We start from the raw sequence: 17,808 nt of genomic DNA on the forward strand, positions 1-17,808 counted from the left end.
CTTCCAGAAATGAATATCATATCTCTAAAACACTTGAGATTTTGAACCCAGTTAGACATCAAGCAAGGATATGATGTATTAGGGCCAAGTATTTGGTTAGGGATATACTTTCTTGTTTCTGCTCACTTGCTGGAGAATTTTACCTCTAACAGTTTTTCTTATGCTTGTCTCAGACTTTCATCTGATGTATAGTTAAAATGATCATGGGTAAATGACTCAATTCTTTAGTGGATTTGTACTTTTAAGATGCACATTTAGAAAAAGACAAAGTTGCAAGTTTTCAAATAAATTTTGGCTGAACCTTCTAAAAGTGAATTGCCATAGTTTTCAAACTGGTTAGCTATAAGAGTTGGGAAGGAATTACTGTTGTCAAACATAGAACTAGCATTGAATTATTGATGCTTTAGGTCATGATGAAAAAAAAAATTCACGATAGAGTGACTGAGACCTAGGTTTGGTCTGTCCCTAACAATCCCCCTGTTCCTAGCTGTTCTGAATTTTGTGGTATTGTTTACAAATTAAGATCTTATACTCTTCCAGCAGTGATATTGTAGCAGTGAACAAAGAGTGTAACTGTTAAGGCCATAGTGTGATATGTAATTTTGTTCTGGCTCAAACATTTTGCTGACTCTTGGTGCAAAAAGAATGTTTATATGTTGATAAGCCACTAGTACTGAGTAAAGGTCCTGTCATATGATACACATGTGCTTGGCAATGATCTTGCCCTGCAGACTGCTTAATAATTTTCATTATTTTTAATTAAAGTTGAAGAAGTGCAGACTCTAGCTGAAATTAAGGTAGGTTGTGTTGCCGGAATCTGGTAATTACTTTAATTGATCACAAGATAGTTTCCTTGATCACCAATTAGACCAAATTGCTGATCATGTTTCAAGACGTGAAGAAATACCCAGGCTGATTTATGTAATAGTGTTTTCATTTCTAATCAGACATAAATATCATTTCCTTCCATAGCAATTGTATTTTATAAAAGTAGGGTTATGGACCCTCAAACACAAAGGTGATTCATAAACAATAGAGTTCTAATTCATCGAATTAGTAAAGGAAGTATTTAGAGGCTTAATGGAGATTGCATTAGGGAAATGACTTTGGAGTAGTTGGTGCTCATTTTCTTAGAGGGAGATGTTCTTTTTTAGTGCATAATTAAAATAGTCTATAATCAAAATATAAAATTTAGCAGATTTAAGAACTTATATCAAAGAAAATTGTTTTGCACATAGTTCAAGATAGCAAATATTGTGCAAGAAGTTAAGTCTTAAAAATCTTCAGTGGTTATTGCATTTTTATATTTAAGGTGCTACAAAATATTTTTCAGATTTATACAGGCCTTTTTCTTGGTTCTGTTTTTGTAATAGTTTCGTAGTTTTGTGGTATAATTATTCACATTGACAAAAATAAATCAAAAGGGATTTGAAAAAGAATGAAAGCTCCAGAGAAGAGTTGATTTGAGGTTCATGGAAAAACTTTTTAATTGCTGATGGTTTAGAGATTTCCAAATGACAAACTTCATTGGTCTGATTTACCATGATTGTAACACTAACATTCCTCAGAATGGCCATATGCATACTTCATCGTGCATTCATTGATTTGTTCTTAAAATGTTTGTAATTTTCCACTGAGGAAAGACTGAAGCTATTATCAACCATTATATGTTCTTTGTTGACCATATGTGTGTTTGAAATGGCTGGGGCTCAATAGATCATGGAGCATATACAAACTGTGCTTCAAACTGATACTAAAAATCCACCTCAACAGGTAGGCATATGTCAAGAAGTTACCATGAGCCAAAGTATTTAAAATGAACCAGTTTACATGCATTGTGAACTATGCAAAATCATTTTACGGTGGAGACTTCATTTGCATGTATTGTTCAGTTCACGGCTTCAGAGCTGGCTTTTCCTTCTAAGATAATGTACAATTGCTCCTTTCAGGACCTCGTTTTTCTCTTTCCCATTTACAATTCTTCCTCTTGAAGGTCAGCTTGTGTACGGTCAGATTTTAGTGGGTAGCTCTCTTCAGCAAGAACATTTTTTCCCTTTCGCTGAACTTGATGTTGTAACCACTCCAGTCCTTTCAGGGCAGTCAGACGACCCCCAAGATTCCTGTTACTTCATTTTCACTCATTTAAGTCCCAGAAAAGTTATTTCGTTTTAATTTGAAAGCTATGTACCATTGAGGATGCTTTTCATTTGAGAATAGTTGACGTGTGCTGCTCAAGGGGCAGGTGGCTTATCGGTGGCTTTTTGTTCCCAGCACAGCTTAATTTTCTTTTCTGAAGGAAGCGTTAGGAATGGATCCTGTTCAATCACTGAAACCTTTGTCATCACTACTTAAGTGAATGTTGAAGAAGAGTCTTAACCTCGGGGAGTCCCCAATTCGTCTCCCTCACAGTGTGTTTGTTTATCTTTTCACGTTGCGTTTGTATTGGCTGAAGGCTTTTTTAAGTAGGCCGTCTCAGTGGATGGTTGCTATTGTCATTAGCTAATAACTCTTCTGTACCATGGAATGGGCTGTTGGACAAAATCTTGCTTTCATTTTTCATCTCACCTGTTCTACCTTTGGCCTTCGTTTGTTCATCCAATCAGGGGATTGATGATGACCTTAGATGACTGCTAAGGTTCCTTCTAACTCTAAATCGATGATCTTTAGTCCGAAGTCTGATTTATCAGTGTTTTGGGAAACTAAAAAGATTCAAAGCTTATTTTTGGATTTTAAAGCATTTCATAGTATTCCCTTAGATCAAGAAAGTTAAGGGAAAGAAAACGTGACCTGTGTAGAGAGTGTATTTGCTGAGTGTTATCCTTTGAAATACCTGATTTTATCTAAATTAATCGCCAATAAAATTATTCTTAGTGACCAATGTCTGCATGTCTATTGATGCTAATAACATAAGGGGAAAAAAGGGTTCTAAGAGTTGATCAAGAGCCATGTTAGACCCTGCATTCCTTGGAGATTGGAGGTCAAAGACAATGTCTATCAGACTGACCTTTTTACAGCTCCTTGTCCAGATAGGCTTTTGCTAAATTCTTTTGGCTGTGAATTTGTGATTAGATATGAGAACTGAATAGAGCTTAATCTTTCAAATGATATGAATATAGAACTCTAAATATTTTTAAATTGTTGCAACTTTAAGCGACTAAAACTCATCTTCACATTTGTTTCATTGTTTCCTCCTGGCAAAGGTCCTCCTCCCTCCCTCTTCAGTAAATTTTAATTAAAACATAGTGGAGAGAATGTGGGTTTCTTCTGCTCGGATGTAACTTATTAGATGAATGTAGTCAAAATTTCCTCTTAATGTGGAAAACTTTTGGAACTTAAGCTTAATGATAGAAATTAATGATAAGACTTCATTTTGAGATAATCTTTCTAAATGATATGGAATAGATATTGAAAATGTCATTTTTCTTGTCATCATTAATAGGTATGTTTGCTGATATAAATTCATGCAGTTCAGTAACAAATGTGAAATCCTAAGAATATTACTAAAGACTATGTTGTTTTATTTTTCTTCATGGGTTAAATAAGGTGAAATATTTATATGGATATAAGAGGTACTGAGGTATTGCTATGGGAATGCTACTCTAATGTGCCATCATATTCAAGTCTTAACTAAATCTGTCTGACTTTCAGACATAGTAAGGACAAGCTTCACTATTATTTATTACATCTCTCTTAACATTTTGAAAACAAACCTTTTTTCTCAAATTTATTCTCTCCTTAGCAAACATATTTCTGTTTTTCATGTGAGGCTGAGACAAAAATCAGCTGATTCTTTCTCTTTGTGTCCTTTGTGATGAAGTGTGTGGCTTTAGAAGTCCAACTCTCATCTCCTTGAATTTCTTCCGTACAAAGTCTTATTGCTTTTAAATGACAGCAGCCATACATTGGCAGGAAGGCCTCAATTAGGCAGTTAAGTGTCTTGAGCTAAGTAAACTCCTTTGTTTATGCATGGCTAAAATGTATTGGGGTGGGGGGAGTGGGGAGAGGTCCTTTACTATTTTCTTAAAGTAAATTTTTATTGATGCCTTTTTAATATTAACTACATTTCCCAGTGTAACTCCTCCATCTATTTCCAGAGACCATTCCCTTACAACAGAATAATAAAGAGGGAAAAATATGTCAGTTAACTAATGTATTTTTAAAATTCTGACATTATATGAAAAGTATTACACCCAGAGTCCACACCTTTTCAAAGAAGCAGGAAGGAGGTGGCTTTCTCATATGTTTTCTTTGGGGCCAAGATTGTTCATATTTCTTTTGCAGCCTGTTCTTTTTTTATTATTACTGTTCTTTGCACATACATTGTTGTGTATCTAACTCTTTAGTGCCTGTCACTTAGAGGGTGCTTAATAAATAGTTATTGTCTGAATATCGTCATATTATGTATATTGTTTTTCTGATTCAGCTTACTTTATTTTAAATCAGTCCATATGAATCTTCCCGTGCTTCTCTGTTGTCTTTAGTATAGTGTCTGGCACATGAGAAGTCCTTGATAAATGCTTGTTGATTAATTATTAAGTGTTTCTTAAGGTGCAATAATATTTTATCGTATTCATGTACCATGTCTTGTTTAGCCATTCACAGTAGATGGGCTTCTATTTTGTTTCCAATTTTTTGACACCACAAGAAGCGCTGCTATAAAAATTTTGGTGTATATGGGGCCTCTTTGTCATTGACCTTTTTGGGGGGCATACGTCAATTAGTGCAATGTCTATGTCAAAGGGTATGTGGACATTTTAGTTACTTTCTTTGCATAATTCCAAATTGCTTTCCTAAATGGTTGTCAAATTACACAGCTCTACCAACAGCACGTTATTTTGTTTACCTTTCTTTCATTATTTCTAACTTTTGTCATTTCTGCTGGGTGTGAGGTGAAACCTCAGAATTGTTTGAATTTTCATTTTTTATTATTCTTTCATATTGTTATTAATGATTTGTAATTTTTATTTTGAGAACTTTGTTGAAAAATTTTAATAATTGCTCTATCAGTGATTTGACATTTTTTCTCCAGTCAGTTGCTTTCCTAAGAAATTTTAAAAATGGATTTATTTTGTCTTTACATTGCTTAAATATACCCCTGTAATCTTCCCCTCATTTCCTCTCAAAGAACCATCCTTTGTGACAAAAAAAAAATTTCCTTTCTTATTCTTGTGGCATTAATTTTCATGCAGAAGCCTTCCAGTTTCATAAAATCAAAATCATCTATTTTTACCTTTGGAATCGCCTCTTTCCATTATATAGTTTAGAATTTACCCTCTATTCATAGCTGAACTAGTTTTGTTCCAATCTTTTTATCTTTACTATCCAGGTCACATATCTATTTTGAGTTCATCGTATTGTGTGGTAGAAGGTGGCTGTTTAAATTTAATTTCTACCAGACTGCTTTTCACTTTACTCAGCAAATTTTTGTCAAATAGAGTTCTTTCCGTAATAATTTGTCATTTGTTTTATTGAACTTTAGGTTTTTGAGTCAGTCATTTCCTACTTCCTTAACTAGTCCATTATATTGATTTATATATTTTTTAAACTTAAAAGCATATCATACATACATTTATTTTTTAAAAATTTATTCAGCTTTGAACTTATAAAACAAGCATTTCATAACATAATAGAATAAAAAAAGATGATTGCACATGAAACTGTGAGTCTGTTATGTGTAACTTGCTATTCCTTTTAAATATATAATAAAGTTGTCTTGTAACTTTTTTCTGTTTTTTCTTCCCTCCCCATCCCACCCTTAGAGATAGTTACCATTAGACACAAATATGCAAATATATGTAAAATTATCCTGTACATCTATTTATCACTTCTTTCTCTGGATGCAGATAGTGTCTTCATAGTTTCTTTGTAGTTAATTTGGGTATTTGTAAAAAAGACTTATTTGCTCAAAGTTCTTAAAATAATATTGCTGTTACTCTATACAATGTTCTCTTGGTTCTGCTCATTTTGCTCTTCATTATTATGTGTGAATCTATCCATGTTTTTCTAAAACCAATGAACTCATCATGTCTTATAGCACAGTAGTATTCCATAACGGTCATATTCTAAACTTGTTTAGGCATTCCCCAGTTCATGGGCATCCCCACAATTTTCTGTTCTTTGCCACCACAAAGAGAGCTGCTATACATTTTTTAAAACATATAATTTCTTTTTCTTTTCCCCTAATCATCTTTAGAAATAGACGTAGTGGTATTGTTGGGTCAGAGGGTATAGGCAGTTTGATAGTTCTTTGGGCCTAAGCCAAATTGATTTAGTGTCCCGATTTTTCTACATCTTCTTCAACATTTGTCATTTCCCCTAAAATCATTTAGATAGGTGTAAAATGATCTACTTGTCTAAATTTTAACTAGTACCAAATAGTGATTACTGCCAAACTATATACAAAATATAGTTTGATTTCTGGAAGTGCTGGAACACTTTCATACCTAGTTTTTTCATAATTCCTCTTTAGATTGCAAACCTTTTGTTTCTCCAAATGAAGTTTTTATTTTTTGTTTACCTTTGTAAGGTATCCCCTTGACAGTTTGGTTTAGTACTAAGTTTGTAAATTGACTTCAGCAGTTCTATCATTTTTATTATATTGGCCAGGTCTAGTCATGAAAACTTACTATTCTTCCAGTTATATACTTTGTTATTTATTTCTTTAAGGAGTATTTTGCATCAGTGTAGTATGCTTTGGTTGCTTAACTTCCAAATATTGTATATGTTTTGTAGATATTTTGAATGGAATTTTATTATTTCTTCATTAGAAATACTATTAATTTTTATGGGTCTACTTTGCTACCTACTCTACTGAAGATGTTAATCATCTCATTTAATTTATTTGCTGATTCCCTAGGATTTTCTCAGTAAATTATCATGTTGTCCACTAATGGGAATAGTTTTTTTGAATAAGATTTTATTTTTTCCCAATTACATGTAAAAACAATTTTTAACATTCAGTTTTTAGAATTTTGAGTACTAAATTTTCTCCCTCCCTCCTTTCCTCCCTCCCTGAGATGGTAAGTAATTTGATATAGGTTATGCATGTGCAGTCATGCAAAGTATTTATGTATTAGTCATGTTGTAAAAGGAAACACAGACACCCCTCCCCAAAACCCCCCAAAATAGCATGCTTCGATCTCTATTCAACTCGATCTGTTTTTTTTCTCTGGAAGTGGATAGTATTTTTCATCATGAGTCCTTTGGAATTGTCTTGGATCATTGTATTGATGAAAATAGCCAAGTCATTCACAGTTGAGATCATACAATATTGCTTTTACTATGTACAAGCGTTCTCTTGGTTCTGCTCACTTCACTTTGCATCAGTTCATGTGAATCTTTCTAGATTTTTTCTGATATCATCCTGCTCATGATATATGATATACAATAGCATTCCATTACAATCATATACCACAACTCATTCAACCATTCCTAATATCCTTGGTCTGTTGATTTAGTTGCTCCCAAGGCCTTGAATGGGGCGTTGCATGTGATAGACTGTGCTCTGCTCCACTCTCACTCTGGTGTGACAGACCTTTCCTGCTGACCTGCTAGGTTGTCTTAGTCTGGACAATTGTTTAACCCCATTCTTTTGTGGGTTTTACTGCCCCAGAATTTATTTTGAGGTGTTATTTTAAAGTTGTTTGTAGGAGTGTTTGGGTGAACTCAGGCTAGTGTCTGCCTTTTCTCTGCGATCTTGGCTCTGCCCCCCAAAAGTTTAAATTCTAATGGGAGAAGACAACACATAAAAAGAAACTGAGAATGTGGTCAAGGGAGAGTTATCCCCATGGGGACATAATAGAGAAAACAGAGTTAGTAATGGAGCCATGAAATGAATGAAAACATGGTTGGTTTTCCTTAAAATGGAGGTTCTGGAAAGTCAGAGGAAGAGGCTGTTGGGACAAAGTATACTTCTAGTGTCAGAAGTCCAGGGGAGAATGATCTTCCAGATGAGGAGGGTGTTGTGGCAAAGCAGAGAAAGTGCAGAGAATCAGGAGGGGAACATGGAGAAGAATGATGGAATGAAGAGGAATAAATGCTCATTAATTGAAAAACAATTTCAAAAATGACAAAAAAAAGTTCTGCTTATATCTTGAATACTTTTTTTAACCCTTTTAAAAAAATTCCATACGTCAGCCTTTCTCTTAAAAAATATAACCTCTTGGGGGTGGAGTCAAGATGGCGGAAACAGGACCTCCACAGGGCTCTGGCTTCCATCTCCTCCAATTCATGTAAAAGGTGACTCTGAACAAACTTTGAAGCTACAGAACCCACAAAATGACACAGAGAAGCTAACCTCCCACTAAGGTTAGTTAGCAGAAAGCAGCCAGCGCAGCACTCTGGGAGCCGACTCCAGGCTTGCTCAAGCCGGAGGTCTTAGCCTCAGGGCGGCCACAGCCAGCCACAGGCTGGAGGGACTTCAGATTACCAGCAGCTGTGACGGTTTCCAGAATTATCAACCCATAGATGCCAAGGATAAAGTGAGAGGGTGGAGGTTCTGGGGTGTGCGACCAGCTGCCTGAGTGTGTGGAGGCTTCAGAGAGGGCACCCAACTAATACCTTCGGCAGCTGAGAAAACCCTAGCGATTGGTACGAAGCTCCCCTGTCTGGTAGCAGAGTCCTACTGTGGCAAAAAGCCCAAAAGTCAAGTAATTGAGTGGCAACATGAGCAACCCAACTTTACATTCCTATTTTGGGGACAAAAAGGATTAAAGCATGGAACAGAAGGAAGACAGCAAAGTCAGAACTCCTGCAACAAAAGCTTCCAAGAAAAATACAAGCTGGTTACAGGCCATAGAGGACCTTAAGAAGGATTTTGAAAACCAAATAAGAGAAGTGGAGGAAAAATTGGGAAGAGAAATGAGAATTATGCAAGAAAATTATGAAATGAGAGTCAACTGAAGAAAATAACACCTTAAAAAATAGACTAACTCAGATGGCTAAAGAAGCTCAAAAAGGCAATGAGGAAAAGAATGCCTTAAAAAGCTGAATTTGCCAGATGCAAAAAGAATCTCAAAAGCTCACTGAAGAGAATCATTCCTTCAGAATTAGACGGGAGCAAAAGAAAGCTAATGACTTCATGAGAAATCAAGATACTATTAAACAGATAAAAAAGATGAAAAAATAGAAGGCAATGTGAAATATGTCATTGGGAAAACCACTGACCTGGAAAATAGATCCAGGAGAGATCATTTAAAAATTATTGGACTACCTGAAAGCCATGATCAAAAAAACAACCTAGAAATCATCCTTCAAGAAATTCTCAAGGAAAATTGTCCTGATGTTTCAGAACCGGAGGGCAAAATAGAGGTTGAAAGAATCCACCTATCACCTCCTGAAAAAGATCCCAAAAAGAAAACTCCTAGGAATATTATAGCCAGATTCCGAAATTCCCAGATCAAGGAGAAAATACTGCAAGCAGCCAGGAAGAAACAATTTGAATATCGTGGAAACACAATCAGGATAACACAGGATCTGGCAGCTTCTACACTGAGGTATTGAAAGGGCCTGGAATATGATATTCCAGAGGTCAAAGGAGCTGGGATTAAAACCAAGAATCACCTACCCAGCAAAGCTGAGTGTCATGTTTCAGGGGAAAATATGGTCATTCAGTGGAATAGAGGACTTTCAAGCATTCTTGATGAAAAAAACCAGAGTTGAATAGAAAATTTGACATTCAGATACAAGAAGCAAGAGAAGCATGAGAAAGTAAACAGGGAAAAGAAACCATAAGGAACTTATCAAAGTTGAACTATTTACATCCCTACATGGAAAAACAATAATTTTTTTTTTGAAAAGCGATAATTTTAACTGATGAAACTTTTCTCAGAATGAGAATAGTTGAAGGGAATAGAAATGTGTGTGTATATATATATGTGTGTATGTGTGTGTATACACATACATATATATATATATGTCTATATAGGAGGGTATATGGGTGTATGAATACATATGTGAATGTGTGTATAGATGTGTACAGGTATACATAGAAGGCACAGAACCAATTTAATAGGAAGGGATGATACTTAAAAGGTGAAATTAAGAGGTGAGAGAAGAATATAATGAGAGGAGATGGGGAGAGACAGACTGGGGTAAACTAGCTCAAATAGAAGAGACAAGAAAAAATGGTTACAATGGAGGGGAAGAACAGGAAGGCAAAAGAGAATGGGTCAACCTTATTCTCATTGAATTTGGCTTATGGAGGGAATGACATATACACTAAATAGGGTGTCTCACCCTATAGGAGAGTAGGGGGGAAGGGGATGAGAGGGGGATGATGGAAGGGAGGGCAGGCTGGAGGGGAGGGAAGTTGGAAACAGCCACTTTTGAAAAGGAACAGGATCAAAGTAGAGAATAGACAAGTGGGAGGTGGGATAGGATGGAGGGAAAAATAGTCTTTTACAGTATATCCTCTATGGAAATTTTTTGCATAACTACACACGTACAACATATACTGAATTGCTTATCTTCCCAGTAAGGGTGGGTGACAAGGGAGGAAGGGAATAAATCTGAAATTCAAAGTTTTAAAAATCAAATGTTTTAAAAAAAAATATATATATATATATTATTAATATTATTTTACGTGTAACTGGGAAATAAGATATACAGGCACTAGGGCATAGAGATGCACTGTGCCCTACTGGAAAGTCTGAGGGGGTATGGGAGAAGATATAGGAGAGAGCAGATTGGAGGAGGGGATATCCAGTGGGATCGCTATTTTGGGGTGGTGGGTAGGGGAAAACGGGGAGAAAATTTGTAACTCAAAATCTTGCAGAAATGAATGATGTAAGCTAGAAATTAATAAAGCATATGATAAAAAAATTCCAAAAAAAAAGAAATGCAAAAAATATATAACCTCTCAATATGGGATAATTTGTTTTATTTGTTATTTTTCCTTCATTTCTTGAGCTTATTTTTCTTTCTTATGCTTGTGTTGTTTGGGGTGATTTCAATTTGAATATTCTGCTCATTCCTCCCCTTTCTGGTTGCCTTAAATGTCTTTTGTTGAATGCTTTCCTTCATTGTTGATGTTTAAGCTCAGGTTTTCTGAGTATTCCATTTTGAGGTGCACTTAAACTCCTTTGCTTTTCATTTTGTTCTGCAGTTTCTCTTTGCTGAGAAGTAATCATGTCTTATTCAAGTTTCTTTTCCATTATATCTGAAAGTCTTTCCCCTACCTGCTTGCAGAATTTGTTGTCATTCAAATTTTTAATGACTTCATGTCTTAGATTTTAAAGTAATGTATTTAGGGCTCTAAGGTGTGATCTCTATTCATTTCTAGTTTTTATTATAGATTTAATTTCTCTTTTGAAACATTCTGATTTTTTGTTCTTGTTGGTACTTTCATAAAAGTTCAAAAGAAAGTACGAGAAACTTTTTGAAGATTTAGTACTTATCTTTGTTTTTGCATCCTTGATTTGTTTGTTCTCTGGGCTTTTTTTTTAAGGGGTTTTCCTCCTGAAATCTTTGTTTTAGACTTCTTTTCTTACATTCATCCATCCTTTTCTGGCTCTTTCCTCTTTGTTGATTGCTATTTCCCCAAGTTTAAGCCGCAGGCTTGTGTTAACCCACTCACTGGTTGAAGGGTATAGAGTTTGATGGTCTAGGTCCCTAGCCCTAAGGGATCTTATTGGGGATAGAACTGGCATTAGCTGGGTTTAGGTCTCCTTTCATTTCGTCCCAGGATGACCTTGCCTGCTGACTTCCCACCTTACTTTCTCCCTTGACTCTCCCTTTTTCCTTTTTCCGACACAGCTGAAGTGTTATCTGCCAGGCCTTCTGTCGGAAGACAGCATATTTCCGTAGCTCTCCTGCCTTCCCCATGGTTGAGTAGTGTTGGTGTCCGCTTCTTGTTGCCAGGTGAAAATATTCTGGAAGAGTGTGTAGTAGTGAGAATCCCCAGGAGGGCTCCATGATGTGAGCTCTAGATGTTGATGGAGAAGAATTCGGATTGAGCAGTCACTTGAAGGATTAGAATTCTCTCCTGTTGGGGTGCTCTCTTCTTTGTCCTAAGAATTCAGCTAGAATTGCTTTATATCTGTTACAGAATTCTTTTTTCTGGAGGGTTAGGATGTGAAAGGGACCTGGAGAATGTGCCATTTTACTGGTCACATTGTTAAAATCATTAAAGGAAAACTTTTCATATCATCACATTATTAAAGGACATTGGTAAGTAGATGAGAAGCCTTCTCCACAACTGACATTTTGCTTTTAAGTCTACTGGAAGGACTTAATGGTTTATCTAGTTTAATAATTGATAACTGAAAAAAATACTCATAACCTATAATAAAATAGTTCCTTTTATGTGTCTGACCAGGAAGTAAACCTGCTCTGTTACAGATTTGAGATACAGTTGGATCCTGCTTGCTGTTTGAAAGTTGCAGCTACATTATTTTTGAATGCCTCATTGTATAGACAAGTAAAATGTCCAGATAGGTCATTGAGTGAGAATATAGTTTTCTGGTTTGTAGCTTTCATCAGTTAAAATCCCTATTTATCCTTGTATATTCCATACCACCATAGCCCTGAGGGGATAACTTGGGTATTTTTGTGTTTCCTTCATGTTTTTGTGAGGATTCTAGTAATCTTTTTTCTAGTTAAATTTCTTTTACACAACTGACTCAATGCTGGAGAAAATGTAGTTACTCATTGTTATCTCTCCTTAGGCTTTTGGATTTATGTCCCGAGTTGCACTACAAGCAGAAAAGATGAATCACCACCCTGAATGGTTCAATGTGTATAACAAGGTCAGTTCATTGGCTTATTTTTTGATGATTGTAAATACATATTTTAAGCGATCAGTTTCTCTCTCATTCCTTTATTTTACCTTATATGGACCAGTGTATCCAGTACCTTAGAAGGCATTTTCTGTTTTGTTTCTTTTTTCTCATAAGGCTATAACAAATATTCATACATAGATGTTTTTATGTATATACATACACACACACGTGCACACTTGCATGCACACACAATAAATATGAAATTATTTCCAAGAATCCAGATTCTGTTAGGTCCTTTGCCAGTAGGCTTACAGACTTTTTTGTAGATATTATCAATGACAAGTAGATAGATGACTTGGTGGATAGAGTGTTATAACTCAAGTTAGGAAGACCTTAGTGCAAATGCAGCCTGAAACACTTAACCTTGGACAAGTCACTTAACTTGTCTCAGTTTCCTCAACTGTAAAATGGGGATGATAATTGTACCTCCCTTCAAAGGTTGTTGTGAGGATAAAATAATAGAATATTTGCAATATGCTTGGCCCCGTGCCTGTCACATAGTAGTCGCCGGATAAATACTAGCTCTTCTTTGCTGATGCACCTGTCTCCTTCTCTTCCTCTTTCTCCTCTTTATTCCAAGTTTGTAGTTCATTATATTATCTCAATTTAGTAACATTTTTACTTGTTCCTTTATTTTATGTTTTTCTTCTTCTGGAATTAATATGTCTAGTGTAGTCAAATTAGGTCCTACTATGTAAATGTGAATGTTTGATTTGCAGATATCTTTCTTAATCTATATTGTTTCTTGTAAGGCTGAATTCCTGAATAAGGGAGAAATTGCATGATGCAGTTGATTTTAATTACCCTATAGAAGACATCTTGCATCAAGTGACTCTCAGGGTTATGATTAAAAGTAATTAAGCAAAAACTGTTTCTCTTCCTTTATGGTGATTTCAACTGCAGTGTCTTGTCATTTAAGATTTTCAAGGTATTTTGTTTCCCCTTTGGTAATCATCTTTGTAAAATGAGGGAAAATTTAGCATATAGGTAGATTGTATAGAGCATGCACAGATATTCCTGAGGAGGCTCCGTGGATACAACACTGGACCTGGAGTCAGGAAAATCCAAGTTCAGATTTGCCCTCAGATATTTACTATCATTTGGGCTTTATTTAACCTATGTCTCCCTCAGCTTTCTCAACTGTAAAATGAGGATCATAATAGCACCCACTTCCCAGTGTTGTTGAAAGAAATGAGATAATATTTATAAATATTATTTATATTTACATGTATAAAATATGACAATATGATATAATACATAAAATATATAATATATGATATATAATAAATATAATAAATCTTTTCCCTTCTCTATTCTCTTCCATTCCTCTTTCCTTCCCCCTGGGTCAGAGGGTACTGAAGACAGTGTCCACTCTGTTGGGAAGAACAGTTGTGGTGGGGAGGGGCCCAGGTATTGGACCTTTGCAGGAGAGCGTTGGAGACCAAATGATGGAGAGGCAGTGATATTCCATCTTTCTTGACCCTACAATGCATCAGGACCTAATTAGGGAGTAAGGTAGGCAGTGGAGAAAGGCTGTAACTTAGGGCCTCTCTATCTCAGCAAACCTTGCTTCTTACTCATTTAATATTTGAGAATTAGTTGAGATCATTTGAACCCCAAGACCTCTGATCTTTCACTTTACAAGATAAAAGGTGACTGAAGCAGTTGGGAGGGACAGATAGTGTGGCAGGACATAAGGCTGGGGTGACTTTCTATAGGTACCAGCCCATGTGGAACTCCTGAAAATCACCTAAAAGCTCTCCTCCTCCCTCTGTCTTGGGAAACTAGAAGTAACCAGCTAATAGACCATTCTTTTAGTCTTTCACCTCTATGCCTATGTCACACTACAGATTTGCATGACAGAACCACTACAGATCTCCACTAGTTTCCTCTGGCTTCACTTTATTCAGATAGATTTCATCATCTTTCTGGTCTTATTTTACTCACTCACCACTTCTCCAGCCTGTGCTTTTTTTTTTCTTTTTTTTTTTAAAAGCAATCAGGGTTAAGTAACTTGCTCAAGGTTACACGGCCAGTTATTTCTGGGTGTGGTGCTGAGTATCTGAGCCCGGGATTTGATCTGGTCTTCTCAACACTGGAGCCGGTGCTCTTACTTGCTGTGCTACCTGGCCACCCCTAGCCTGTGCTTTCTATTAGCCCTTTTGGGAGGAAGTCAGTCTTTGGGATCCCATCTTACTTTCACTGACCCATTGTTGGGTTTTGTGCATGTCCTTGACCCATACTTGTGTTAGATTCTATGGTCCATGTTTGAAGAGAGGTTAGGTGGACATGCTGGCATTATTGCTTAATTCATGTGTCCTCTGGGCATGGTAATGTGTGTGTGTGTGTGTGTGTGTGTGAAGGAAGGAATTTCTCTTAATTGGCCTGTTGCAACTCATTTGGGACTCTGGCTACCTCTCCTCTAGTGCATCTGCTTTCCTTATTCCAGGTATTCTCTAATCATATTGGGCTGCTGGGCGTGGGGATCAATTTAAGCATCAGAATGAAGTGTCAGCACTGAATACCAGAAGTAACCAGGAACTTTGTCATTTCTAAAGGACCCAAGTGCTGAGTCACACATATGGTTATCTGGAAGTAGACAAGGAATGATCTCTCATGAGCTATACAACCCATATTATACTAGTATTTTGTTGGAGTCAGTCATAGCAGCCTGATACTGGGATAGATTATTCTCCTCTGCTAATAGATAAAATTCTGTTTCATTTATCAAGTAGTTTGTGAAGAAATAATTCCTTTTTCTTGTCCTCCTGTTTTTAGAGATATGTTTTTAAACATATAAAATAAAAATAATTAAGATGCTACATTTTTAATGACTTAACTCCCTTCAACTTTAATTCACTAATTAAACCCTACTTAAGTAATTACTTTTTTTTCTCAAGAGGAAAGGTTGAGACTATGACAACTAAAGTGACTTTGCATATGAAAAAAGGGTTCTTATTCCAAGTCACTTGTGGGAGGGTTCACATAATGGAATTTCCTTATTTGGTTTTGTTGTGTTTAGGAACTCCAGATATTTTCATATAAAGCAAATATGTAAAGTACTTTTTAAAAAACTTTTTTGTCCTTTAAATTGCCATGTGAATATTTAATATTAGATCAACAATCTATCCTGCTGAAAGATAGTAAAGAGTTTGATTTTTCTTTATTAATAAGTTGTTTTCTTTCCTTTAGGTCCAGATAACTCTTATTTCACATGACTGTGGTGGAGTAACCAAGAGAGATATAAAACTGGCTAAGTTTATTGATAAAGCTGCTGCTTCTGTTTAACATCTTGCAAACTACAGGCAAAAAAAAGCCAAAATCTCAGCTATAAGATATGGTGATGGCAATTTACATGACCAATTAACTTTGAAATTTTTGATTTACCTTGTCCTGAGATAAAGATGTTTTGCAATTAAGGTCTTAAATATTAAAATGATTTGAACTTTTGTCTGGATCATTTTTAGTCGTACTTTTAATATACAGGTAAACCAACTGACTTCAGTATATAATAATGAAAAGTGAAAACTATTTTCCTGAATATCAGAAATAATTTTTGGAATGTTCAAATTACTGTATCTGGCAAATTGAGCATTAAAAACTCAAGCCAGAAGTTTGACTTTTGCAAATGCATTGGTATGCCAGAGGATATTATATAAACTTTGAAAAGATTTATGAACTCTCTAAGGTAAGGATATTACTCTTGCATCATAATTTTAATAAAATTGAAGATCTACCTTGAGTGGAAATGATCCCTATCTAAATAATGAATGATAAATATCTTCTGTGATTATAACATAACTCACCTTCATATTTGAGAATTTCTTTTATTGGTTGGTTTATTGATGCTGTCACCGAGATAACCTTTTAAAAAGAATCACAAAATCCTACATGATAATTTTGACTTAGCTTTTATATTTTGTAAGTTACCTTAGTATTGCCTTAGACATGGATTTGTGGTTAGAAAACCAAGATGTGGTTTCAGGACTCACCTTTAACATATGCTATCTGTGTAACCTTGGTTAAGTCCCTAAACATCTTGGTGCTCTAGCCAGAAATGTCAAACTCTGGCTTGTGAAACTCCCAAGTTCAGGAACCAGATTAAAATGTAGTTGGGAAGTGTTTGACAAAATAAAAATACAGTACAAGCTAGACAGTGTTAATTTGTGGTTTTCTAAGTCACAGTGTGACCAGCAGAAATCTCTTTCTATTGGGATTTGATACCACTACTCTAGGCAACCTTCTAAGACTATAAGAAAGTGTCAGCCTCCATTGTCAGGAGTTTCCTTACTTGGGAGTTCTCTATACCAATGAAATAATGGATCTGTTCTCTATTCTCTCTTGGTGTTGTCATACCCCCTGTTACAGAAAGTGGGTTGTGGTATAAATGGGCTTGTCAGTAGGCACATAAGCTTGAAATAACAGGATTAGCAGTCAGCGCAGCTAACTTCCTGGCTCCCTGTTTGGCTTACTGAGTTAAATTTGAGCTGTAATACATTGGATTTATTTGTCATTTGAATGTTGTGGTTTACATACCAAAATAGTACATGGGCTTAGCCTCAGATGTGGCCACAGATTGTAGATCAGAAGATAGGTCACACCCTTTTTGCCAGTGATCAAATGCACTTCTTGTATACTTCCTCAAAGAGTAACATCAAATGGTCACAAGCCCAAAGAAAGTTCTTGGAAGGACTTAAAAGGGAATTTAAAAATCAAATAAGAGAGATCTAGGAAAAGCTAGAAAAAACAAAAGTAATCCAAGATAATTTTAAAAAGAAAGTTAATTGGAAAAAGACAAAATCTTAGGGAAGAAAATAACTCCTTGAAAACTAGAATTGGACAAGAGGTATTGAATGATGTTACAAGACATTATGAAATATAATAAAAAAAACTAGAAAAAATGGAAAAGAATCTGAAATATCTCATTAGAAAAAGAACTGTTCTGGAGAACTGATTGAAGAGAGACAATATAAGAATTGTTGGATCACCTGAAAATTATGATTGAGAAAAGAATCTGGATATCGTTTTA

General features: G+C 35.6%; 1 protein-coding gene across 3 annotated transcripts in view; it reads left to right on the top strand.

Moving 5' to 3' along the window:
- The window catches only part of PCBD2 (pterin-4 alpha-carbinolamine dehydratase 2), a 290,006-nt gene extending 273,778 nt beyond the window's left edge, over positions 1-16,228 (top strand). For all 3 annotated transcript variants that reach the window (XM_069091866.1, XM_069091869.1, XM_069091867.1), the window contains 2 exons: positions 12,666-12,746; positions 15,972-16,228. In XM_069091866.1, coding sequence (XP_068947967.1) covers positions 12,666-12,746; positions 15,972-16,067 — 177 coding nt within the window. In that variant the 3' untranslated portion in view covers positions 16,068-16,228. The remainder of the gene's footprint in view (positions 1-12,665; positions 12,747-15,971) is intronic.
- Positions 16,229-17,808: the final 1,580 nt, after the last annotated feature.

Source organism: Petaurus breviceps, unplaced genomic scaffold (assembly GCF_028583685.1).
Source record: "Petaurus breviceps papuanus isolate PSGF00001 unplaced genomic scaffold, PetGlider_PUasm1.0 189, whole genome shotgun sequence".
In the NCBI taxonomy this organism is placed as follows: domain Eukaryota; kingdom Metazoa; phylum Chordata; class Mammalia; order Diprotodontia; family Petauridae; genus Petaurus; species Petaurus breviceps.